This window comes from Meleagris gallopavo, chromosome 5 (genome assembly GCF_905368555.1).
Source record: "Meleagris gallopavo chromosome 5, MGAL_WU_HG_1.1, whole genome shotgun sequence".
NCBI classification, from domain to species: Eukaryota; Metazoa; Chordata; class Aves; order Galliformes; family Phasianidae; genus Meleagris; species Meleagris gallopavo.
The window spans coordinates 12,270,530-12,296,374 of record NC_139408.1 but is presented as its reverse complement, the minus strand read 5'-3'; the positions used below and the strand labels follow the sequence as shown (position 1 = coordinate 12,296,374).

At 44.6% G+C, this 25,845-nt stretch overlaps 2 protein-coding genes across 2 annotated transcripts in view; one reads left to right on the top strand and one right to left on the bottom strand.

Annotated features, from left to right (window-relative positions):
* PTPRJ (protein tyrosine phosphatase receptor type J) overlaps positions 1 to 23,763 on the bottom strand; it is a 71,149-nt gene extending 47,386 nt beyond the window's left edge. Inside the window, exon 1 of the mRNA XM_085224270.1 lies at positions 23,548 to 23,763. Coding sequence (XP_085080396.1) covers positions 23,548 to 23,619 — 72 coding nt within the window. The 5' untranslated portion in view covers positions 23,620 to 23,763. The remainder of the gene's footprint in view (positions 1 to 23,547) is intronic.
* Positions 23,618 to 25,845, top strand: part of LOC146544241 (uncharacterized) — a 56,319-nt gene continuing 54,091 nt past the window's right edge. The window contains exon 1 of the mRNA XM_085223833.1: positions 23,618 to 24,208. Within this exon, the coding sequence (XP_085079959.1) occupies positions 23,618 to 24,208 (591 nt within the window). The remainder of the gene's footprint in view (positions 24,209 to 25,845) is intronic.

Sequence of the window (25,845 nt, the reverse complement as noted above, 5' to 3'; positions counted from 1 at the left end):
TCAGGCCCTGACCATGAAGCTGTCCTGTGGTTGCCCCAAACAGGACCACAGCTTTCTACCTGCGGTGCCTTGGTGGCTGGTACATTAAATGCATAGTTTGCAATACAAGTTGCAGTGTTACCTACTCAAACTCTGCTTGTGAGTGCTTTTGTTTGTGTTTGTTTTGTTATTTTTCAATCAATTCAGACTTACAATTGAAAATCATCTAACAGTGTGGCTGAATCGCTCCTGGGAACCTTCTTCTCATCTATTTGCACATACAAGCATGACATGAAAGGAATTACGTATGGAAGTACTACAGCTGTATCGTAGGAAGAAGAGTTTACACAAAATAAGCATGGCAATGTAGGAGTTAAGTAAAAATATATCTAACTAGCCTGCTGACCATGGCCAAATACCGGAGCCAAGAGGATCTCTACGCAAAGGAACTTCAGTTAACATCACATTCAAACCACACAGTACTATTTTAACAGCTTTCAGTTTCTACAGCATTTAACCAGAGCATGCATCTTAGCAGAGAGGTCTTTAATAGCATCCAGGCAAAAGAACTCATATTCCTTAAGGACACAGTAGCACTTGAAAGAAAAGACATTGAACTAGACCACGAGCTAAGCCCTCTCAAGTCACTTGCTCCCTGCTTGTCTGCTTAACATGCTATCAACACAAAAAGCCAATAAATTGCTGCCCCTTCCTTCCACACTTTGTTTTTAAAAGGTTCATTGTATTTCATTTCAGTTTATTTAAGCAAGATTTCTATCACTGCAGGTACAGAAACAGGCAATTTTTGTTATCTTTGCAAGCAAAAAAAAGCCTCTGGAAATATATCTACGTGTATTAATTGCTCTGACCTTACAATTTAGCAACTTAAAACTTGTTTGTTCACTCTAATCAGCAAGCACAAATCAGCAAGCCTTTAAGCCTTGACAAGTTATGGAAATTAATGACATCAGGAGCAGCCCTTTTCAGTTTTTCCTGACAATTCCCAAGATCGATGATGCTAAGCAAAACATCAGCTCTAAGACTTCTGAGTTCAGGGTGTTTTCCTGAACATGCAGCTGTCATCCAAGAACAAATCGAGGTCTGCCACGAGCTCCCTGAGCTTTTTCTGATCGGCTGCACAGGCCGTGATGCACACACAGGAATCAAGGAGAGCTCAGGAATCAACTGCTTCTACTGACTTCCTCAGTGCTATACACTTTCGGAGTCACTCCAGACACTGAAAAAAAGGACATGTGACCTATTTTCCCAACCAACTCCTCACAAGGATTATTGCTTTCATGGGTCATTAGACACGTTCCTGCCCTTTTTCATTGTTTTTGCTGCAGAGTGAGGATGATAGTTCAGCACTTCCCAATTCGTTTTCAGTTTCAGAAGAAAAATGACAGAGAAGAGGGAAAGAAGAAGAGCATAGGGGAATGCAAGTAGTTTTAGCACAAGATTCACCAAAATACACTCAGAAATGAGTGCCAAGCTCTTTCTCTTTTCCCTAAACACCATAAGGCAGCAGCACACCGAAGGAGGAGTTGGGTTTGATATTGGAAGGGCTGTGGCAGAGCTGGGAACTGTTTGCTTCCTTGGTTTTGGGTAAACATCCAAACGTTTCTGTGACTAACAGGTCCTCATCATTAGATTTGTATGCAAACTCCCATACAGCAACACATTTAGTCTGCATACACTCAGAGAGACATCTGCTGCTTTTACTTCTTCTCATAATCCAAAAAGATTTGGGACATAAACTACTTTCATTCTGATTTTTTTAAATAACTGGAATCTCATAATTGAAATTAGGCGAACGCTGCCGCTGATAGGCCATCTAACTTCCAATTACATCTACAAAGGCTTCCTTACACTAAGAACAACGGAGCACCGTACTTCTCTGCAACAGGTTGGTCATTAATGCTGTGGCTGGGCACTTTAATTAGAGTAGGAAAAATAGGCAAGAGGTGGAAAGTGGCAACAGGAGACCATAACTTCTGTTTAGTTTTGTTCTTCCCACTCCAACCTGTGATTATTATTTCTGGTCCTTTGTAAAGGGAAGAAAATCTGCAGGTACAGACAAATGCAAAAGAAAGGTGAAACGGGCCCAAACAGGCAGAACATTGACAGTACTGTAAGACTGTCAGAGCTGCATGGAGTTCTGTAGCATGTTTCACTGCTTTTACTAACTGGTAAAAACTGAATTTGAGGCCTGTTAGTCTCCTATCTAGCAATAACTCCTTGCCAGCAGAACTACAATTAGACTCGAAAAATGGCCTCCTCCTTTTTATTGTTAAAATGTGTAACAAATGTCTGAGACAAGAAGAATATTAAGCCTCAAAAGAAACAAAATGTGTTTGAGGAAACAGATAACAGTCTATGGGTAAAATAAACAACATAAGAAACAAAAATTAATTCCCTCATGTAAACTGGAGGAGGAAGAAATGATTTTGCCAGTAGATTCCCATGTTCTGACCTCTGCGTGAACTCCAAGTAACCAGTTTGCAGTTGCAAGCAGCAACAAGAATGGAAAATACACTCATCGAAAGACACTGAAGGGTTCCAGTCCTTCCGACTTTTTGCTAAGCAGCTGAAGCAAAAGGTCAATTCAAGAAACACATACACTGCCACTCACCTGAGCACATGGTGAGCTTGTTTAAGGAGCTCAACTGGCAGAAAACTTCTCTGCCAGTAAAGTTATCTGACTCAGCCTGACACAGGGTCAGGCACGGGCCAGCAGAGTGAAAGAGAGCAGCACACGTCACTGGGGGACCACAGGGAAATAGATGGTCTTTAGATTGGCTCAGCTGTTTCATAAAACCTCACCCTTCTGCAAACATAAAGGAAAAAGCTGCACCCGCTGCAGGAAGGCATGTTCTTTATCCATCGGGCATCTCAAAAACATCACTACTGCAACCCACTCATTCCTCACCTACCTGCCTTCCTTTTCTTCTTCCGCCTATGTAACACAGCTGAAGGCCAGAAGCAGGACAAGTGCTTGTCTGAAGTCACACAGATCCAGTCACTGAGTTCTCTTGCCATAGCTACTAGTGTACACTACTTCTAGATGCGTAGATATGCGTTTAGAAGGATCATTTACAAAAGTGCTCAGTTTTCCAGTTACGTGAGTGAAAACAACTCAGTTTATTGTCATCAGTACAAGGCATTTCTGGAAGGTCTGCCCTCACTCACAAAGCAGGAACAAATAATCCCTTGGCCAGCACCAACAACTGAAATGAGTAAACCAGTTGGGACTCACATGATGAAAAATGTCGTATTTGATCACCTATACTACTCTTCCATAGAGCTTGGGGTAGAGTTTTATTCACAACAGAAACACTACCACGCATTCCTCAAGTAAGTGTCAAAAATACAGCACAAATTAACTTCTACAAATTACTTGGTTTTAAATAAACTGCCCTTCTTCCTGTGGAGTAATATTAGCAGAGGTGACAAGCAGAGCAGCTCAGAACAGCAGAACTTGAAGAAGGCAGGAGGAAACTCAGCAACCTTCATTTTGCCCTGCAATGCAAATTAGACATCTGTACTTCAGTAACACTCAGAAACAGCATCCAGGGCATCTTTCTGCTGAGAACTGTGCCCACAACTGGCAAAAACACTCCCACCCACTGCCCTTGCCATCTAACTTCAGTAATGCAGCGAGGTTTGCAAAGGACCTCCCCCTTTCCCAGAGAGAAAAGCAATAATTCTATTTCCTGCAACACTTATTCAAAAGATGAATCTATAGCAATCACTGGACACAAATCATTTGGGGTCCACCAAGGGCTTGGAGAGGAATTCGCTATTCTGTATGTATGGAAAACCCAAAAGCCCTAAAGACAAGGTGAGGTCATTTACTTTTCCCTGTTTTACAAGTCATTGCCAAACCGCTGGTTGGTAAGGAGACTTAAGAAAGTTGCTAAGATTCAACAGATCAAGCTCAAGAATTAAAGAAAACCCAGCTTTGCAAGAAGCAAAAATTAAGTCACATGCAGAAGTGCAAAGCTAGCAGCAGAGGAAAAAAAAAAGAAAGAAACAAAACCAACAACTCATTTCCTTTGGCACAGAAAAGGAACAGGCAAGTGAGTTGTCAGAATAGCCAAGAATTCTACTTCCTATCATCATTAACCAAATGATGTAAGAGCATACTTTCCCAGTCAACTAGACCCACAGTCTTCCATTGGAAAGGCAGGAAATGTCACCTGGGGCAGGTAGAGGCACTGAAAATAGAAACAAATTATAAGAGGAAGGGCGCAGTAGATAGTTAAAGAAGGGAAGAAGGAAAAAAAAGGAAAGGAGAAATGGATCCCTTCATAAATCTATGAGCAATTTTAAGAAATGGTATATGTGCTTAATGCAGTCAGTCAAAAACAAAGGTGTTCTTTCTAGAGTGAGAATAAGTGGAAGAAAAGCTCAACATGCTGAACAAATCATACTACTGAAATCTTTATTCCAGCATATTCTTAAAGTTCCCTCCATTGGTAGAGGGAAAACACACAGGATAACCCCCCAGTCATTGAACTCAGCATAAACAGAATTATAGCCTAGAAGCCACACGAACAATTGGGATTTTTTTCTTCTCATTTTAACCTGCTAAAATATTTTCATAGAATCAGTTGAGCTGGAAGAGACCCTTCAAAGGCCATGGTTCACCTACACTAGATCGGGAGTTCAGAGTCCCATCCAGCCTGACCTGAACCTCTCCAGGGACGGGGCAACCACCTCCTCTCTGGAAAACCTGTGCCAGTGACTCATCACCCTTACTGTAAAAATCATCTTCCTTATCTAATCTGTCCAATCTAAAAACTCCTTATTTTAGCTTGAAACCATTTCCCCTTGTCCTGTCACAACAATCCCTGTCTGTTCCCTTCTTTCTTATAGCCTCCCTTCAGATACTGAAAGGGCAGTGTGTTCATACCTGGTGCTCTAGAAAGAGTTCCAGCTTTACAGATGTATCTGGCTGTTTCCTACAGCATTTTCTTCCTTCTCTGCTTTGTGCCTGAAATATGCAACATGAGTGCAGACCAAATGTGACCCTGACTTGGTCCAAAGTGCTGCCAAAAAGCTCCAGCAGAAGGATATAGATGGTGGTGGTTTGTTTTTTTTTTTTTTCTGGTTGGCTTGTTGGTTGGCTTTGTTTTTTAAGGAACTTTGAGTAATCATCATGCTAGATGCCACAACACTATAAAAGCAGCATTTAAAAAAAAAAAACAAAACCGAACAACTGCTATTTGACTTCTTCACATCTGCTGGATTAGGTGGTAGAGAAATTTATGTGAAGTTACTGCTTAAAGAGTATCCAAAAGAACTCCAAGTGATAACTTAACCCTCAGAAGCTGTAACTGTTCTGAGAGAGACCCAAAACTTCTGTGAAAACATGAAGACAAATTACAGCAGTCACTGGTAAGTTCATCTCTCTTTCTGTATAAATGTTTGTACTAAACCAACTTCTCAAGATTGGGGGTGGAAAATTGAAATGGAAAAGTGAAATAGAGAAGAACTTCTGAGTGGATATTCATATATTTAAAGGAAGGAAAGATGACAGAACTTTCATAAACTACACTGAAATACTGAAAGCTAGATAATATACGCCACGCTGAACTAATACTTTGAACAGAATATGCCTTACTCTGCAGCTTAGGTTTTTCCTTACAAACTTTTCTATCTTAACATTTAAAGACAACTAAGGAGCAGATTTAGCTAGCTCAACAATTGCAGATCTCAGAGTAAACAAGCAGCTCTGCTAAAGACCAAGGGAAAGGAGAGGTAAGAGCCATTAACCCACTGTTAGCATTGGTGAGGGTGAAAGAAGGAAAAGTTAAGTTCACCTCAAAGGCTCGAGAATTTAGCATAGTGGCTTCTTGCTGTCATTTTTAACAGGATTTTCAGCCATGAGGTCAGCTGGACTGTCCTTGGAAACCAGCACTAGGTGATACCCAGACAGCTTGCAGAATCTAGCCCAGGATGTTCTACAGTGAGCTAATCACACAAAACAAAGCCTCCAAATTCAGCATAATCTTACGTCTGTATGCTTGGCTCACTGCAAGCTTTTCAGTGGCTCACACTGTGTGTACTCACTGAAATCCCTGATTATTAATTCACAGCGCAGGACAGGTGCTACCTTCACAGACATTAGGAATGGAGCCAGTTGGTTATTTGTGGGCAACACTGGGGGCTGTCAGGAACTTCTGTTTAATAAGTAACAGCGTCTCCTCCCCCTCTCCAAAAAGAAAAGCAAACACAAGCTAAGGTCACTGTTTCCTGATTACCCTGTGGATCTTCTAGTTACATATTAGCTTTCATGCATATTAACAAAACAATAAAAGCAGCAGCAGAAACTGGGTGGTTTCCCTACCCATACCAAGAAGTAAATGAATAAAAGGGTAGATTTAAGACAGCCAAAACTGCTCAGGGGAGACGCATTTTTCCACAGTCAACAGCAGTCCAGGCCAATCCCATTAAGCTGCAGACTCAATGACTGATCCTTAATAACGTGATGGGCCACAGACATGCCAAACACACAGTCCCTGAGCCTAAGTTTTCACTGAAATTCCTGTTCTGCTAGGTAGCCAGATGCAACACATCAAGTCAGTTACAAAAGCATAAAAGAAATTTTACATGAGGAAAAGCAACAAAAAGTATTGCTGACCATCCACTCTGAAAACTTCATAGCTGAAATTCCTGCCATGTCTGCTTGAGGAGGGATTACGAAAAAGATAAACAAAACAAAAACCAAACACACACCACACAACGTGGGTTAGCTGTAAAGTCAAGCACCTGACCTACAAAAGTATTCTTATCTGTTTGTAATGCAACTCTCTACATCCAAAGCAAGATCTCAAAAGCAGGTTTAGGACAGACCTGGCCAATGCAGTCTCTGACATCTGACAGATTGACATCAACAGCTCTCAGGGTTTAGATTTTGCCCCAGGCAGTAAGCAAGGCTCTGTGCCAGCTCAGGGGAGAGGCTGGGAGCAGCACCCCAGGCACGGAGCCAGCTGAAGAAGAGCAACACGGCCCCGAGCTGCTGACACCAGGGGTGCAGCTCCTTCTGTAGGACACCGAGCTGGTACTGAGCCAGCATCCACCTGAGGAAGGTGCCAGCGTCACTGCCAGCCAACACCATGACAGCAATCAGTCAAAACCACAGCAGGTGCCAGACTTTCTTTCCACAAAAGAGTTAGCTTTCTATTAGCAGTGAAAGATGCAAAAAATTAGGCCTACGCTGCACAACCCTGGCTGTCATGGCACCCTAAAATGATGCACAGTCTATGAAAGACAAACTAAAATGGACAAAGCAATGGACCCTTCAATCCCCTTAATTCAATTCTCTCCTTTAAGGCAGTGCACTGTTAGTACCCTAGCAATGAGACTAACACTGAAGTTTTTCAGCTTGATGGTAAAATCATGTAGTGTCCATCCATCTCCAATAATAGCAATATTGAGACAATGAACTCTATTGAGGCATCTAATAAGGCAGATAGTCATTTGCATAGTACATTTTCTGTGACTCTCTGTAATACAGCATCTCAAAGACTCAATTCAGACTATTCTCCTTTCCCACAGACGTCAAAAAAAAAAGAAAAAAAAGGAAAAAAAAGGATTCTTTACCAGAAAAAGTAACAATGACCCTTCCCATAATAGGAGAAAGCACAAGATGGGGTTTTCCTGCCTATGATGGGTGCACATTGCTGTCAGTGTATTTTTATTTGGTTGTGCGGGCTTTTTCCATTTGTATAAAAATATACACTCTTCATCTCTGTTGTGGATTGAAAGCTCAGAAATACCTTTCTGATTTTGCTCTAACAGGCTTCCAACGGGAAGCACTTTGAGATCTCCACCCACCAGACAATTTCATCTTTAGTTCCTCCACTGCAGCCTTCTCCTTTCATCTCTGCACATACCCCTCCTGCATAACTCACTGAATTATTACTTGCTGGGCATACTGGGACATCCCGCAGCCCTGGCAATGCACTAGCCTGCACGTGAGCCCTGAGTTTTAGGATAGGCTCTGCAGCACGGGTAAGCTTGCCAAGTCACTTCCCCTCCGTCAGACAGCCTCGAAACAATGCACAACACACACACGTGGCTTATGTTGTGCCTCACACTTCAGCTCCAGTAACATCTCCAAGTGCTGCTGTAGAAAAGCTGCAGTGACTACGATCAAGATGAAGAAGAGGAAGGACGTAAAGCACCTGTATTACTCCCAGAGGTAACAAAGCTACCTCGAACTACATAGGCTGTGCACACACTCAGTGTCACTGCTCACCACCCTGACTCCTGACACTCTGACTGCAAACCCCAGCCCTCTGAAGCCAGCATGGGCAACCATGACTTGGGCTCCATGGAAATGAAACTAGTTGGTGTTTTTGATCAGTGGGAAGGGGAGGGCGAGCTGCCACAGCACAGCCCCTGTGAGGAACGGCGCTGCACTCTTCATCCAAGTTTCTGATTTTATCGGATTATGCCACAGCGTTAACATTGTTCATGGCCCTATTTTGTGTCTGTGAATCACCCCCTCCCAGAGACTCTTCCTCCGCCCGTTTATAAATAGCAGCACACACAGAACAGAGCCTGTGAAGCACAGGAGACTTGCCGAAACAAAACAAGGCGCATCAAACTGACAATCTTCCTAAAGCCTTCCTCATTTATTTATAGTGCTGGCCAGACAGACAGATTCCCACATTTTATAAACCCTGTAGGTCACTATCTCCATTGCTCACTCACAAACAATTCTGCTAATAACAAATTCCCTCTGGTTACAAGTGAACTTCCCCGGCACACTGCTGCTTGGCACGGGCCTTCTGGAAAGAAAGATTTTTAAATAAGCAACATTATGTATTTTTGTATGTATTTGGAAGCAAACTCATGCCTAGCCCAAAAGAAAGATGACGTTATAGCAAAGCAGATGCACAACCAGAAGGCACAGAGAGCAGTCTGAAGGCACACAACACCTTGCTCAGCCAACACACTGCCCACTGAGCTCCAACACTAGCCACCCTATGCTTGCAGCCCCAGTGACCAGGCAAGCACACCAACACTGGCAAAGCTGGGGCTGAAAAAGCCCCTTGTGTTCACACTGCCAGCAGAGAGGTGGGTAGACAGGGAGTACATCCCCCGCCCAGGTCCACTGAGCAGAAACAGAAGACCAAGAGAAATAGCACTGCCATTCTCCATGGATAAAATTCCTGCTGAAGTGTTTAACGTGAATGCAATCCAGCACTTCTCCATTTAATTTACCATTTTTCCACCACTGCAATTAATCACGCAGTGATTTGTCAGACTAATCGTTTCTTAATCAGCTGTAGAAGTTAAAACCCGTTATAACAAGATTCCTCTTCAAACACAAAGGACAAGTAAAACAATTGAAATCTGTATTTTGGGAACAGTTAAATGTATTATTATTATTATGGTTCTTTTCTGTTATTTCATGGACCCAGCAAATAAAAAATACTTCTTTATAATCTCAATTCAGAAAGGAAAATCCCAGTGCCTGAAAAACATCACCTTAGGGTTGGACATGTTTTAAGCCAAGTACATGTCTCCTTTTTCTTCCCCCCATTTTTCTTTTTTCTTTTTTTTTTTTTTTAATTCTCCTGCAGTTTATCTCAGCACACAGTTCCTTTTCCATTAGCCTATCTCAAACAATACTCGATACTTAACAAATAACACTAAATACCAACCTGAATTACTTCACACTAAGGGCTCATTTTTTGCATATATACACATGTGTATATGATCACACACACACACACATACCCTTGAACTGACCGTACCAAAAATCACTTTCAAGCAGAGCAATAAAAGAAGAGTAGGGTTCTCCTACAATTAGACAGCAGCACAAACTCAGCACACCCGAGCTGCATGTCACAGCTCTCTGTTCTCCAGTGCTTCACTCTCCACTCTTATGAAGAGACACATTGCCAGAGGGCTCAATAACACTGATCTCTATTATCACTCCAAAATACTGACCGAAGGAATTGCTGAAGTAATATTTAACCTACCATTTGAAAAATGCATTTGTAATCACGCTTTATAGCTTCTCTGACCAGCACACAGTGGACTCTGAGACCATAAAACAGAACTGCATCACAACAACGATGGGAATTTCACACAAAAAGTCTAGCGGACACAAAGGGGGAAACTAATCAGGGAGGAAAACAAATTCAATTAGAGCTGGCTGCAAAGTAAGGCCATTTTTGCTTTCAATTAAACCACCCTCCTCAGCAAGCTAAATAAACACCAATTTAACCACATATATCAAAAAATAAAGACAAGCTCAACAGAAAATCTGGACAGAAGCTGAGCTATACACCACACACACTTACAATCCAAGCTCTGCAACAACAACACTATTCTGTCACAAGCACGAGCACTTCTTCCACCTCTTCACCATGGCACGTAACCATCCATCACCTCCACATCACTAAAACCCACTCCGCCCACAGAACTCAAACCTGATTTGAAGTGTGGGCAGGAGAGGACAGAGAGAGAGAGAGGTGTAAAGAACAGGACTGACTCTCAGGAACAGCCTTTTTAAAAAGACGTAATAGTGAAGTTTCATCTTGGCAAAAATACTAAAATAAAACAAACTGTCATGTTTCTGCAATTTTTAACAAGGTACAGTGTAAACGATGAAGGCCACTGGGGAAGGATTTGCAATCAAAATGACTCACTCATTGCACTTGGAAAGACACAAGGAAGACATAGGGGAAATGAGTGTTTTGTTTAGAAACCAGCTTATCGCTACACGACTGTCCGTACCTGCACGAAGAAAATTCAAAAAGATTTCACCGAATGGCTCCAGATTCCACTTCCTTTAAGCCTTAATAGGGTTATCAGGCCCAGAAAACAGGATTTAAACGGAAAGGATCTCAATTCTGGACGTGGCAGGGCACCACTAGGGCTTGGCTTCACCAAGCTTCCACCGGGCTGCAAAGATCTCTTAACTGGGCCAGCCTGGTATTTACCTCAGCTTGAAAGCTGCTTTAAAACAAAAGCAGGGGCCCTGCTTCTTGGCAAAGCCATACTAGGGGAGCTGCACAGAGACATCTTGCATCTTTATCACAGATTGCATCCCGGCAGGCTGATGCTTCCCCCCAGCAATTCCCTCTGATGAGAGGGCTAGCAGTGAGCAAAAGCAAGGAAGTGGGGCTGAAAGAGAGTAGCATGAGCCCTGTGCCCTGCCACCACCCTTGGGAAGGGCACTGATTAAAGCTAAATAGGCAGCTTGAATTCTGACTTTCTCTAACTTTTGAGTGCCAGGTTTTGCTGCCACAAAAGCATTCCCTAAATACAGATTGTGTGCACGCCTAGACGAATGCTTAAAAACAACACAAATTCAGGTATCTTAGAACAGAGACTGCCTACATATGCATTGCTACAACAATAAACAAGGTTACCCCACTCTTTGCTGGGTGATTTTGACTGCCAGCAGCTACTGATCACCACCAACGTGTTACAATAAGCAGCATATGACTTGTAGGGTTCTGCTACGTGAGGTTATAAGTTCAGCATTAGCTTCCTAGAAATGCTTCCTACCAGTTTTAAGAAGTATCCAAATTACAGGCAATAGTGTCGTATTATCACAGCTGTCAACAGCGCAAAGGGCTGTGGGCGGGGGTTGAATTTTACCTCTCTCTCATTTCAGGAAGGGATGTCTCATCCCAACAGGAACTAATTAAAAAGAAGAGGAGGACTGGACGGTTTATGTCAGAAATGAATACGTTTCAGCTCTCTGTAATGAAACGGCACATACTTGGGCACTGCTTCAACAGCTGATGCACGCTGTTAACTTACGCAGGCTCCTGAAGTCTTGCTCCTCGTGGCCGTTCTGTGTTTACTCGTCATCCTCCCCCAGCAACCTACTTCCTTTTCTTCAGAAACTTCTGTCTCTGCTCTTGGTGTCTTCAAGACGGCCATGTCGAAATAGTGCTAATGCCCAAACTCAATTAGCTTCCCATACACTTCCTTTTGCGTCCTCAGCTGTGCCCCCACCTGGTTCTCATTTTGTTCCCTTCAATACATTAAAACAGGGATAGGAACATCTCAAGCCAGAGACTTGCAAACACCACCCAATTCCTACAAACTACAGACTGGTTATTGTGCTGCAGGACACCCGTAAACAAACCGTGGGTTTTCTTCCTCAGCAAGAACAAGCATTAGCTGTGCCATCAAAGGCAACAACTAGGTTTGTTTGTTATGTACAATGCACACAGTTTGCAACCAGAGCAGTCTGATGACAGCCACCAACATATTGATTTTCCCAGCATTTCAGTATAATGAGTGTTGGCTTTGTCCCCATTTCTCAACAGGATCTGACAGGCTTGCAGGTGCAGTTTGCTCCCCAGCCCCTCCACTGCCTTTGCTGTCCCCGTTGCTCTGAGGAGCTGTTTCACAGCTCAGATTTGCTCCAAGACAGACTCAGCATCACAGGCCACTAAGCGCCTGCCAAGGTTCTATACTGTCTCAGTCACGCTCCCATCCCCTTTTCCAGGGCATCGAGTGGTTTACCACAGGCTGCCCTGTGTCTAGAGGTGAATGTCTATCTCACAGCACAAGAAAGCCTTCCCCATCTGCGCCTGCTGCAAGAAATGCCTCTCCTATCTACAAAGCCACAAGAATTAACCAATTCACTCGGAGAAGAATGGGACGAGACCCCACAACCCAGCTTTTGTCCGATTTATAACCCATTCATGACCGAAAGGGAATACTGTATTCGTAGGATGCAGGAAGTTGTGCAAGCAAAGATTTTTGTTTTCCTTCAGCTCTCATTTGTGACAGTTCATGGCAGAAGTGAACCCTGGCAGAGACAGATGCAGTGGGGCACTATGCTCACTTCCTACATGCACCCAGCAGCTGAGAAAGATATATATAAATATTTTAAAGAAGTTATTGCCAGAGGTCCTAACATCACTGAGATCTTTTAGCACTAGCTGTGTACACAACATTGACAACCTCCAGGTCACAAAAAACAGTCAAGCACAACCAGGAGAGGAATGTGTAAAGAGAAGATACAATGAGCAGCAATTGGAGATTACTTTGACCAGTGGTCATGTGAAACTTTGCCTTGGTTTACAAAGGCACGGCTCAGAGAACCTGCCCCAAGAGCTTGGATAGTTTGAACCCACACACGTGGGAGACTGTGAAACTCAATTTGGTAAACCGTCAGAGCACAGCTGGAAATCAGAGCCATTTCAGATGCTGGTAGTTTGTTCAGCTGGCAGAAGGAAAGGCACTGCATCATCTCTCACTTCCTTGCAATCAGCCTGCAATCACAAGCTGCATCGTTCTGGAAGCATCCTGTCTACCCTCTAGGTCAGGTGAGCAGCTCCTCTGCCCTCAGACAAATGTGGATATCACACCCTACCACAAGTCCCAGAAGATCTCAGTCATTAACCCACAAACCTCTAGCAGGATTTCAGAAGTTCTACAACATCTCTGGGAAGTGGGAGCAGCAAATGTCTTGTTTCGGTAGAGCAAACATTAACAGGCTATTGCTTAAAATGGAAACTGAAGTTTGGTTCTCTCTTATCTTTTCCACATTGTTTCATAGAAGAAACAGTGTTCAGCTTACCAGGTTTTACTGCAAATCTCATATGAACACAGCTGAAATGAAGCCATCTGAAGACAGCAGTAACAAATACTGCACGTAGAAAAGACTCTAAATGAACCTCAGCACATAAGATACTCACTTTCTTTTCTACATCCCTTTTTTTCTTTTCTAAGACAATCTCAGATTTCATTTCTGCAGCCAAATTTGCAGAAACAGGAGTGCAGGGCATCACCCCATCACTGGCAGCAACTGGTCTGTGGCAGAACTGAACACTGCAACTTACTATTCTTCTTATCTTTAAAAGGAGCTGAAAAATAAACAAGTAGCAACTGTGTCAGCTGCCCTGAGCAGCCCTAAGTGCAGGCACAGCAATAAGCACAGCGCACACCGCTCACAGGTCAAACCATAAATGCACTGCAGAGAATTGTGTATGTAAGCATAACCTTACAGAGCACGGTAAAGGTCATGGGGAATGACCTTCTGCCTCATAACAGCACAAAGCTAGCTAGCGAGCGGGCAGTGGGTTTGCTAGGATGGAGGGGGGACTGCTTCATGAATCACTCAGAACTTCCACCAGGGAAGTTGTGGATGCCCCATCCCTGGAGGGGCTCAAGGCCAGGCTGGATGTGGCTCTGGACAGCCTGGTCTAGTGGTTGGTGACCCTGCACATAGCAGGGGTTTGGAACTAGATGGTCATTGTGGTCCTTTTCAACCCAGGCCATTCTGTGATTCTGTGATTCATTCTATGAAAGAGCAATACCTTCCTGCAGGACAAAAAAAACAGAACAGTGCAAGTGAAAAAGACACTTAAAACGTACTTTAATTCTGTAGGCTGCTCAAACTTCTAGAAATTTAGAAAAGAATTATTCTATATGCACTTTTGCAGTGAAGTCCCAACCATAAGGAGACCTAGGATGCATTTTACCAGAAGATTGCAGTGGTGAAGCAGAGGAAAAGCTTGCTCCGTAGTCAGTAATTGCCATCTCTGGCCTTCTGTTCACTTATCCTGCAGCGTATTCTTCTCCCACTGAACCAGGAAATAGTTCAGCATTTAAAAGCATGAAGACTGAGTCAGAAGACAATAGTTAAATACCAGTTAAACCACATACCACAGGTCTGTCTTGTAGTAGTGGGAAATGAGTACCGCTTAAGGCGGTTCCAGATATTGCATCCACCTGCAAATATTTGCTGCTGGCTAGAGCTCAACACGTACACTCTCACTAGCAGTGCCAGTACTTTCTGAAATATTGCAAGCAAGAAAGAAAAAGAAAGTTTGCCTAAAATAGAAAACAATAAACTAATTCTACGCTATAATCATCCAAAGCATATGTAGTCTGGTTGAGGAGATTTTTTTAAAGCAGGTTATAAGATTAAAAAGTTAGTTAATGATAACTACTACTTTTTTTTTCCCCCAAGCATTTTTAAGCTTTCATTTCATGAATAGGGAATCTTGCTACTAGCTGTTTTAATGATGATCTTTTACTTGGAGTGCAAAGTGGAGATCAGAACTCGCAGCGCCGCAGAGGCATCAGGCACGTGCTCACAATAAAGGCACAGAAGCAATTATGCCCTCATTACATCATCCCAAATCCACATAAAAATACCCCGTGTTAAGACATTCGTATTTTACACCAGCGACCTTCCAGCAGTAATGAAAAGCCATTACGACTGGAGCAAGAGACGACGAGATGCAAACACACTGATGTGATGCCGGAGGACACTGGCCATTAAAGCCTTATAAAGGAATAGCTGAACACTTTAGAACAATATTTCATCTGTAATTGTTCAGCTGGAAAAGATGCCTTTTTGCAAATGGATTCAAAGCAAATTTTTTTTATACGTCGGCTGCCTAGCTTTTTTATTTCTAAATATCTCCCCCCAGTTTTAACATCTTCAAATGAAGTCCTTGATAAAAGGCATAGACAAAGGGATTTTTTTTAACAGAGACAAAGGAAAGTATTGTTGAGATTTACTAAATGCATACAATTACCTGTATTGTCACAGAGATGAAAGGACAAAGAGCCATCAGATCTAATTCCAGATCTTACACTTGCCCTTCTCCATAGTCATATTTTAAAATGGAACTTGAGTTAACACATTCATAATACCAGTGTGTATGAACACTTTGCATGAACTTCAAAATAATTGTAATATTTTAATGCAGACGTGACAATATGAATGAATTAATTAACTTATGATTGATAACCCAAAAGAACACATTCAGTTTGACAGCGTGCTTTCAGTTTGTTGAAAGAAGAATTTCAGAACTGGTTCAAAGTTCATTAGAAAAAATAACCTTCCTGTTTATTAGGCACTTAAATAAAAACACCTTCCCTGCTTTAGTTTTTCATCTGAAATATTTCCAGAAATTGGATGGTGATAGGTGGATGGTTGATGATCTTAGAGGTCTTTTCCAGCCTTAGCGATGCTATGATTCTATGATTCAAACTGCAGAGTCTGAAAGAAGAAACTATTTTGATTCTGCAGATAGTCATGTTGTCTATCTCACGTGACAGCATCTCGGTCTCCTTTCTCCAGTGGCCAGACACATCCATTGCAATCTGAGTCTAACTCATGTGCCTGCTGCATGGCAGCTAGAAAGGCCAGATCCTGACCTCAGCACTGCGCTGCTTATTTCCCCCTGGTACCCAGCTGTGCAGAGCTACACTGCAGAGGTGAATTCCCCTCACAAACAATTATGCAAACTGAAATAAAGATGATGAACTTCCCCAAAGAAAGGCCTTTTTTTTTTTTTTTTTTTTTTTTGGTTTTGGTTTTGTTGAAGATGCACATTAGGGACCGTGGGAAGGGAACTGCATTAAGCTATAGATCTGTAAAAGGTGAAACTCAGTTAATCAGGTACAGTCTGCTTTGCAAGAAGACATTGCAGACCAGAAGTGATTATGTTATTTTGTATGGAGCTCTAAGCCTGCTACTGGAAGTGTCTGATCCTGCAAGGAGGCTGAAAGAAAACCAGGATTTAGAAAACGTAATTCACATATCAGAGAAGCCATATGCTGCCAATAATCCCCTACATTCTGTTATAAATGCATGATTATGCGTGCAGCATCAAGAAAACATGAGAATGCCTATGCTTGTTTTCACTGGAGAAAAATAATAAGAGAATGCTAAATTTCATGTCCTAAAAGGATCCTGCCAATTTAACATCATTTTATTTCCCCTTTGTTTCTAAGTACATAAAGCTCCTGCAGTACGAGCGAGAACAACCGAGCACAATCACAGAAGGAGGAAAACCCAGGCTGCCGTTAAGCTTCCTTACTAACACAGCACAATTTTGCATACGTAGATGTAATGCCTACCACAGCCACCCGTGTTTTTCCCCTCACGCTGGTTTTCTTAACGGCGTCACAGTTGAACGTTCAAAAGCGCACTGAAACCTTGGCACACCCAATGCTGTGCAAGGCTGAGTCACACAGCTACGCTCTGCTATGGCAAAACCAACATGCACATCTTCCACCTGCACTGCAGAGGGTAGAGAAAGCTCAGTGCTTTCTCAACCAAAGCTATGTCTTGATGTCAAGAGAGCTGCCAGCACATCAAATGCTGTTTACGTAGACTGGTGCGCCCCAACAGCAAGCTGTACCTTTCTTTGGTCACAGCCCCCTGTCCCATCACCTTGGCAGCAAACTCCTGTCTCACAAGGAGAGCAGAGAACTCCCAACCCGATCCTGGGCACCCACTTGCCCTTTGCTGGGTACTGGAGCAGGTTGCCCAAGGAGGCTGTGGATGCCCCATCCCTGGAGGCACTCAAGGCCAGGCTGGATGTGCTCTGGGCAGCCTGGTCTGCTGGTTGGCGACCCTGCACATAGCAGGGGGTTGAAACTAGATGGTCATTGTGGTCTTTTTCAACCCAGGCCTTTCTATGATTCTATGATTCCAGGGACAAGAGACCTTAGAAATCACAATTTGAAAGTGAAGACTCAAAATCAGGTATGCAGGTATAGATGTGCCAGTAGTGACCTGCTCGTGTGTGTACCTAAGAAAATAAACATGGAAACGTATTAAAATGCTCTAAGCTAACAGAATCAAAGCGCATGAGGAAATAATGAGAGCTCAGCCTAACCTGTACAGTAACGGGGAATGAAAAAACAAAAGTCACCCACATTCCTGTGAGAAACACTCTCCAGAGCCACCTCCCTCTGCAGAGACAGACCAGCAGCAAATAAGCAAGAGCTGTGTTGCCATAACCTTGACCAGGGGTCTTCATAGATGTATGGATCGTTCCCTGTCTTACCACCCACCCACAATAATATGTCCTAAAACAATGAAAGATGCATCTCGATATGCAGCGTAAAATAATTCCACTGAACCAGTATGAGTAGAGGCACCAGAAGATACACTTGAAGCCCTCAGAACACGCCAAGCTATGCTCCCCAGTAACAGGAATGGGCTGACTTTCCACAAAAGCTGCCTTGCACAAATAACCCCTTTGGAGGCAGCACTCCTGATGAGGCTCGGCTCAACTTGCAACTCTTTGCTGGCAGGTAACAAAACCAACCTCTGAGAATACTGCCAAAAGGAAGTAAATAATTAATCTGAGAAGGCACCTCGTAACAGAATCATCTGTGTTTTAGATACAAATTATAAAATCCTAACAAGAAAAAGCTCTCAGACACCTCTATCTCACCCCTCACCTGAGCTGAGGCAGCAGAGCTGCAGCACCTTCAGGCTCAGGTGAGAGCAACACACAGAGGCAGGACCAGATGCCACCCTCTCTCAAACAAGAGAGCTAAGAGACTGCATCTGCTTATCAGGCTACAATAAACAGGCCACAATTTATAATAAAGCTTCAGATCAAAGGTCAGGTCTTTCCTTCATGACTTTATAGGCTCAGAAGCAGAAGTTTCTCACCTTCAGCGGGGGTGGAATTTCACATATATTACTCCTTATGCTCTGTCTCTGGCCCATATGGCACACAGTAAGAAGAAAACAGTACTATGGTATGTAGACAGCACTGTCCTGCACACCACAAAACCAAACCAATCAACCAAAAGACCACAAAGTCTTTCCAATAAAGAAAACAGAAAACCCCAACATTTTTTAAGAGATGCAACCAAAACATTGATGTACGTTGAGAACTCATCATGACATTCCGGGCATTTCTTTTACTCATTTAGTTTGGCTAAAACCGTATGAGTCAGTTAGAAAAGGCAGAAGCACACCAAACAAATGGGAGGTAGAAGAAGACAAAGAAAGGGAAGAGGAAAACTTCTTGACGTGCCCAGCACAGGGCTCATTCCAGATGCAGGCTTTAGTCTTCTTGCCCACAAATGGAGCACGGTTAAGCAAAGACCAGTTACAGCCCCCACAGGTCTGGTACCCTGGCAGGTGCCAGCACCGTTCCTACTTCTGGATGTAGCTGTAGTTACCATTTCCACTACTCTGAGATGCAGATGAAAGCACAGTTTCTTTTTCTTTCTGTTACATATCTAATTTCTGCAGGTGGAGACAGAGGCTTTCTTACATGGCCCAGAGTATCCCAGTGGGAAAAGAGTGACAGTTGCACTACAGGTTTCTAATCACTACAGGTTCTTCCAATTGGCTGGTGGCAGTAGGAAAACAACCATAAAAGCATTCAGTGAGGTTCCAAATACCAACAGCATCAGACTGCGACTGCTGCAGTTCTGTGTTGCCTGCCTTTTCTGCCACCAACAGCTCAGAAGATAACTAGTGAGCCATGACTTCATCGATCCAACTGTTTCGACCGCATGTATGTGTCTGTCCTTTGCTGGATTCCAGGAAGACCCTTCCCACTTGATCTTGGATTTTCTCCTAGAATTTCGGATTAATAGGAGCCTGGTTAGCTGCAAATACATTTGGAAAGCACTCAGAGAAAAGCCTTGGTGCAGTTTTCCGGAGCAATGCATCTGTTTTGTTCCTCTCTTCCTGCGCATGCCTGATCACCTCCTTCCCCACACGTAGCTTTCTCACGTTTTGCATTAGCACAGGCTCACCTACACTAACTTGTTGTATCCCATCACAACTAAAGTCCTCCTCTGCAGTCATCTCCTGCTGAAATCTAATTTCCTACTGATGGTTCTATTTAAGGCAAGGATCTCTTTCTCTAGCAGTAGGTCCTTTCTGCTGAAGAAAAATCAGCTAGCTCCTCTTATCCTCCCAGTGACCTTTAATGATGTTCAGGGTACTATTTAGATTCAAATTTTGGAGTCTGACAAAAAGCAGTCACATCAGGCTAGCAACCAGCTGTGCAGCAACGGGCTGTTTCAATGGCTTTGCTCACAGAAAGAATTTTCTTTTAAATAAGCAAGGAAGCAAGAAAAAAAAAAAAAAAAAGATTTGAGATGGGTTTCATACCTAAAAACATCAAAATTCCCAGTTCCCAGTTTTGCTGAAATACTCATCCTGTCATACATTGTAATTCTACTAGGAAGATGGAGGTGCACAAATTAAAATGGTATGGATTAGTAAAATCCAGCCCTACACAATAAGCAACCAAAAAATTTCAAACAGTAGCAATTTTTCTCTCTCATATTTAGTAACTCCAACCAAAAAAATTTACATGCCATGAAAATCCTCAACAAAGACTGGCATGTAGCTCACATAATTGAGGAAGTACTAATAATAGCGTGGCTGTTTGCACAGACAACATTTCCACTGTGGGCCTGAATTCAGATCTCAAATATGCAGAAGATGATATTTTGTTGTGTGTGGCTGGCTGGAGACTAAAACCCAAGTACTGGAATCCAATTGAGCATCAGGCAATATGCAGGCATGTGCATATCCAAGCCATGTGGAAAACAGCACCTTTATCGTGTACTACGGAAGGTGTTCACACTGTCTGTTCTTGTTTTGAACGTACAGAAGATCTTGAAACAAACCTATACTGTGGCATAGTACAAGAATGGAAGTGCATTTCAGCATCAACCATCAGTCACCACAGAAAACAACTTGTCCTGACAGATAAGAAGTACATTTCCAAGCTCCTCTGACGCAAGTGAACACAGTTCACAGCCACAGCTTCTCATTCTGCTCTACAGAGCCTGACTCCAGGCATGCTCAGGTCTCCAGATCAGGGATGCCCAGAGCTGTGTGCTAATGGTGGTTGTTAAAGGTTTTACTTTGGGAGTCTGTCCACAGCAGCAGGTAGGCAGCCTCACACTTCTCAAGCTTTAGTCTTTTTTCTCTAAATAGGTACCATAGGATCATAGACTCATAGAATGGCCTGGGTTGAAAAGGACCACAATGATCATCTCTTTCAACCCCCCTGCTATGTGCAGGTCACCAAGCACCAGACCAGGCTGCCCAGAGCCACATCCAGCCTGGCCTTGAATGCCTCCAGGGATGGGGCATAGGTAAACCTATGACAAAACATTTGCTAAATATTTTCATAAACAGCACTTATTTTAATATTTTTTTTTTCTTTCATGCGATGAGGATTACTTAGAATAATTTTACAAAACTAAAAGGTAGATATCCATCTAAGAGAAGAATCAACAAGAATGATTAACAACAACCAATACACAGCAGAAAGAAATGCTGATGTGCAACACATACATAGCAAGTGCACATTTTAACATGATGGACTCCATTTAAATCCCTCAGCTGGAAATTCAGATCAGCAATTAAATCATAATCCTATGCAATGGACTCATGCAGCATCACTGAGAGTTTCTGTGCAGGGAATACACTGTAAGAACAGGTCGATGAGGCCTGCATAAAAGGTATTTATAATTCCAAACAAACAAAAACCAAAAATGCTGGAGCTTAAAAGTCTACTACTTTTGAGCAGTGAACGTTATGTTGCCATATCACTAACAGGACCATTTTCAAATCACTAGCTCCCACAAAAACAAAAGCAAGATACCTTTCTTTTGCTTTTAGTTTTAAGAAATTCCAACCTTGACCATTGCTTTGTAACTTTTTAAAAAAGAAAAAAATAGGGAAGATGCTTATCCTTGAGTAAAAGACACCACAGAAAGATCATATGCCTGTCACACCACCAAGGATCTGCTGTGACACAGCCGTTCCACAGCGCGGGACATTTCCCAGCCCTTGCATGTGTTGGGCTGACAATGCTGTCTGTGTTAGGAGTGCTGTCCCCTTATCAACCCACTGCTGTCATCTGAGGAAACATGGAGGCCAGATCCAGCTGAGCCACCCGACTCGCTGCCTTTCCTCTCATGGGATGCAGGGAGGCTGTAGACAAGGGGCAGTTCTTAGTGGCAAGCGCATGAAGCCTGCTCACGGCACGTGCCTGACGGTCCCACCAGCTGCTGCCTTCCTCAGCCATCAGCTGGGTAACTCCCCAGGTAGCCCCAGGCCACGTCCCCACACCTGCACAAACAGCACACCATGAATGACATCAGCCAGCTCAGACACCTGTCTCAAGCTGTGCCAATAACACAACCACATGGAGAAAGACCTCTATTAGATGCCACCCTGACTTTTAGAGGACAAAGCCGCATGAACACCACCTAAATGGAACACGCAGCAAAACCAACCATGCATCAAGCAATCATTCTCTCCAAAGCTTTGTTCTGCACCCTTATTGTCAGCATTAATGGATTATACAAGTCTAATATCCATTTTTTCACACAAGCCACCCCTCTCCCAACCACAAGCGCCAGACCGAAATTAAGGTATTTCAAACAGGTGAATGATTTTTCACAACCATGCCATCAGCAAGGACTCAGTTCCAATCCTTAAGGGACTTTTTCCCCCCCCATCTCTCTTAGGAGACCAAGCTCCCGAGGATGAAAACTTCCCAAGGTGCTGACCAGCATCAAGAGGGCAGGTCTGGCAAGAGCCTTCCTGTTCACAGGTATGTGCCTAACATCATAACCAAGGCTGTCAAAACCTGTCGTCTTCAGCACTGTCAGACCATGACAGCAGGATTTCCAGGCTTGGTGCAATAGCAAAGCAGAGATAGAACTACAGCGTTCCATCATCTACTACAGAGCAAAATGCTCGAGCTGAATGAAACACAAGGAAGAAGCAATGATTTAGGATACACACCGTCTGTAATCCTGAACTGGTACCAATGTGAGATTGGGAAACAATAGCTAAAATATAGCAGTGGTATCATCCCGTTCTGTGTCTGTCAGGATGGGACTGAAATATAAGCCGGGGGGAACTGTCACCACAGATTACCAAGCACTCTGGTCCGTACCCAACGTGCTCACGCTTCCGTAGAAGAAGCTGTTGAGGCAAAGCAGCCCAGCCAGCATTTCTGGAAGCAAAAGTTCAGCGATCCCTGAAACATGAGAGTTTGCAGCAGTCACAGTGCCAACGTTAGAAAGTCATCGGCCGGGAGGAGCGCGGGGTGAAAGTCTGTGCCAAGCCGCGATGGGCCTGGCAAGGGACCGCGATTCCCATCACCGAAAGGTGCTGTTGGAAGAGCGGTCTGCGTTCGCTCCGGCACCGAGGGAGGAGGCCTGAAGCACAGCACCGTGCTGAGGGAGGCCTCGGACCGACCCGCAGCCCCACGCCGCCAGGTCCGCTCCCTCCGTGCCCCGGCACCATTTTTCTGCGGAATACCCCCAAATCACCGCCGAAAGCCACGGCCCAGCGGGCGACGCGGACCGCCGGCACTGGAGAAGAGCGAACAACATCGCTAATTAAGCAGCGGTCTCGCGACCGGAGCGGGCTGAGATACCGAGTGAGAGGACGGCAACCGTCTCCCGCCGTCCGTAAGGCAGCTGCCGGCGAGGCGAGGCGAGGCGAACGCCCGCAGCAGGCTCCGCTCGGGCCGCTCCGCCGGCTCCCGCCTCCTCCGCATCCCCGCCGGTGCCGAGGGGCGGCCGCCGCTCGGCGCGATGTCGGGCGGGGCTCGGACTCCGCCGGGAGGCCGCCTCCGGCCCCAGGTGAGCGCCGGCCCACCCCGCGGCGCCCCCCGGCCTCTCCGCGGGCGGCCCCGGCGGGACAAAGCCCGAGCCGTCCGCACACCTGCCCGCCGGCCGCGGGCCTCTCCGCGGGGGCAGGTGCGGCGCTCGGGCTGCGCCCCGCCCGGACGGACCCCCGCGCCGCGGTCTCACCTCGGCGGGCAGCAGCAGCAGCAGCGGCAGCAGCAGCAGCGGGCAAGGCGGGAGCAGCGGCAGCCGCCTCATGGTGGCGGAGATCGCTCCCCGCCGCGCGCACGGCCGCTCAGCCCGACGCCGCCTCCCCCGGAGACATGGCCGGACCGCGCGCCCCGCACCGCCCGGCGTCCCACCCCTGCGCCGCCCTCCCAGGCGGCGGCGGCGCCGCGCCCTCCCCCTAGCGCTGCGCGGCCGAGGGCGGGGCCGGGAGCCGCCGCCGCCCGGGGGAAGCCCTGCGCGGGGCGGGCTGTGGGGGCGAGCGGGACGGCCGGCGGCGGAAAGGGCCGCCTCCCCGCGGCCTAAACCGCCCCTCTTCCCGGCATCCCGTACCCCTCCGGGACGGACGGACCCCTCCGAAAGCTGCCCGCGTCCCGGCGTTGCTGAGCTCCGTCACTCGGATAACCTCGCTTACTGCCCGGGCTTCTTGCGTTGTTCTGAAATTCATTCATTTCAGATAAGGGAAAGCGAGGACAGTTTACGTAGCGTACCTCTGGTTATGGGAACGCAGTCTTCACTTCCTTACAAGTTTGGAGTTGATGCCGGGGCAGGACATACCTTCATACCAATAAGACTAGGGGAAAACTGCCAATTATTTTTAAAACCGTCGGGGCACGCTCAAGTAAGGACATAAGCACTATATGCAATCCATTCATAAAGCCGTCTTATCTGTCCTATCCATTCAGCACAAGGCACCTGGGAATTACTGTCCGGCTGACGACTCTTCCTGATGAACCACACAGCTGCCAGAAGTCTCACTGGCTGCGGTGAAGTTGTTACGCTGTGGTTACCTCACCAGATCAAACCCTACAATTTCGAAATTACACCTTCGACTCAAAACCCCTGGCGTGCCTGGAAAGAACCCCGGTGGCTCTAAGTTGCTGAACTGTAGCTTCTGCCTGAGCAGAGTTTCACTTGCATCTAAAATACAACCAGCCACCTTGACAGCTTCAGATCCTGGTTACGCTGTGCAACCTCACTTGAGCAATTGTACCTGGTCATCCTCAGTTTTAAGAGTGAGAACACTGTGGCATTTTTAATTGCATGCCTTTCCAGTACAACAACCTTCCAACTAAGCCAGCTACCCCCAAAATTCAGTGGGAATCTCTCTGCTGATTTAATCAGCAGTGACATTCCGCCCTGAGGAGGGACATTAAAAACGAAATGCACTGAGACAGCAAGAATTGGGATTCTGACCTGTTCAGATTCATAAGAATCCTGAAGTTGGTGTTATTGTCTCCAAACTCTGAGTATCCTCTTTTCACGTACAGCCTATGCAGAGTTTATGATGATCACTTCCTCATGCAATACCTGTGGCTGAGTTCTCACAGCTATTCCTATGTCCAGTACCCAACAGAGAAGGTTGGACATATGAAGTTTTGGGAGAAAGTCTCATCACTGAAGCACAGAGTCATAAGGAACAAAGAAATTTATGTGTAGCAAAGTGGAGTAATTCTATGATTGGGGCATAGAACTTAAATGTATGTATTTAATTGTAACTGCAACCAGTGGCATTGCTTTTGCCATAGATCCTTATAGGTGAGGTTCAGCTGGCATAGAAGGAGGCAGGAAGTTTGTTACTGTTTTAGGGTACAATACTTACTGTTACTAGACCTCAAAGGACTGACTCCTTTCCAGAAGGATTTCTTGCATGCAAAACATACGCAGACAGCAATATGATGCTGCCTTCACTGAAGAAATGAGCAATCAGGATTCACTGATAGTTGAATAAGCTCAGATATGCTGCAGTATGAAATGCCAAGAAACATAAAGCACTAAAAAGTGTGATTTTTTTTGTAAAAAAAAAAAAACAAACAAAACACACAGAAGTGCAATTTTCATCTGATTCATTGAAAAAAAATGGTAGTAAACTTCTGTGTGTGTACCAACTGAAGAAATATTCATCTGCTTGGGACTGTTTAAAATAATTGGATAAATATTCTCAGCTATTCTGGTTACATTTTGAGAGCTCTGTGGAGAAAAAAGGTCACATGCATCTGAGAACTTCCTTGGATCAGGGCCTCTGATCTTCACAGCATGTGCTGGTTGAATGCTAGCCATGCAGACCACAGGAAAGAGCTGGACAGCAATGAGCTGCAGATTCATGCCAGAATCTGGGAGTTCACATGCTGAAAATGAAAAAGAGAAATTAAAACCCCAGAATTTTTGAAGAGTCTTCCTGTTGTTTCATTGTTCAGCAGCAATATCCATCACAAACAATAATTTCCCAGGAATTAGAGGCTCAAGTTTGCATTTCAG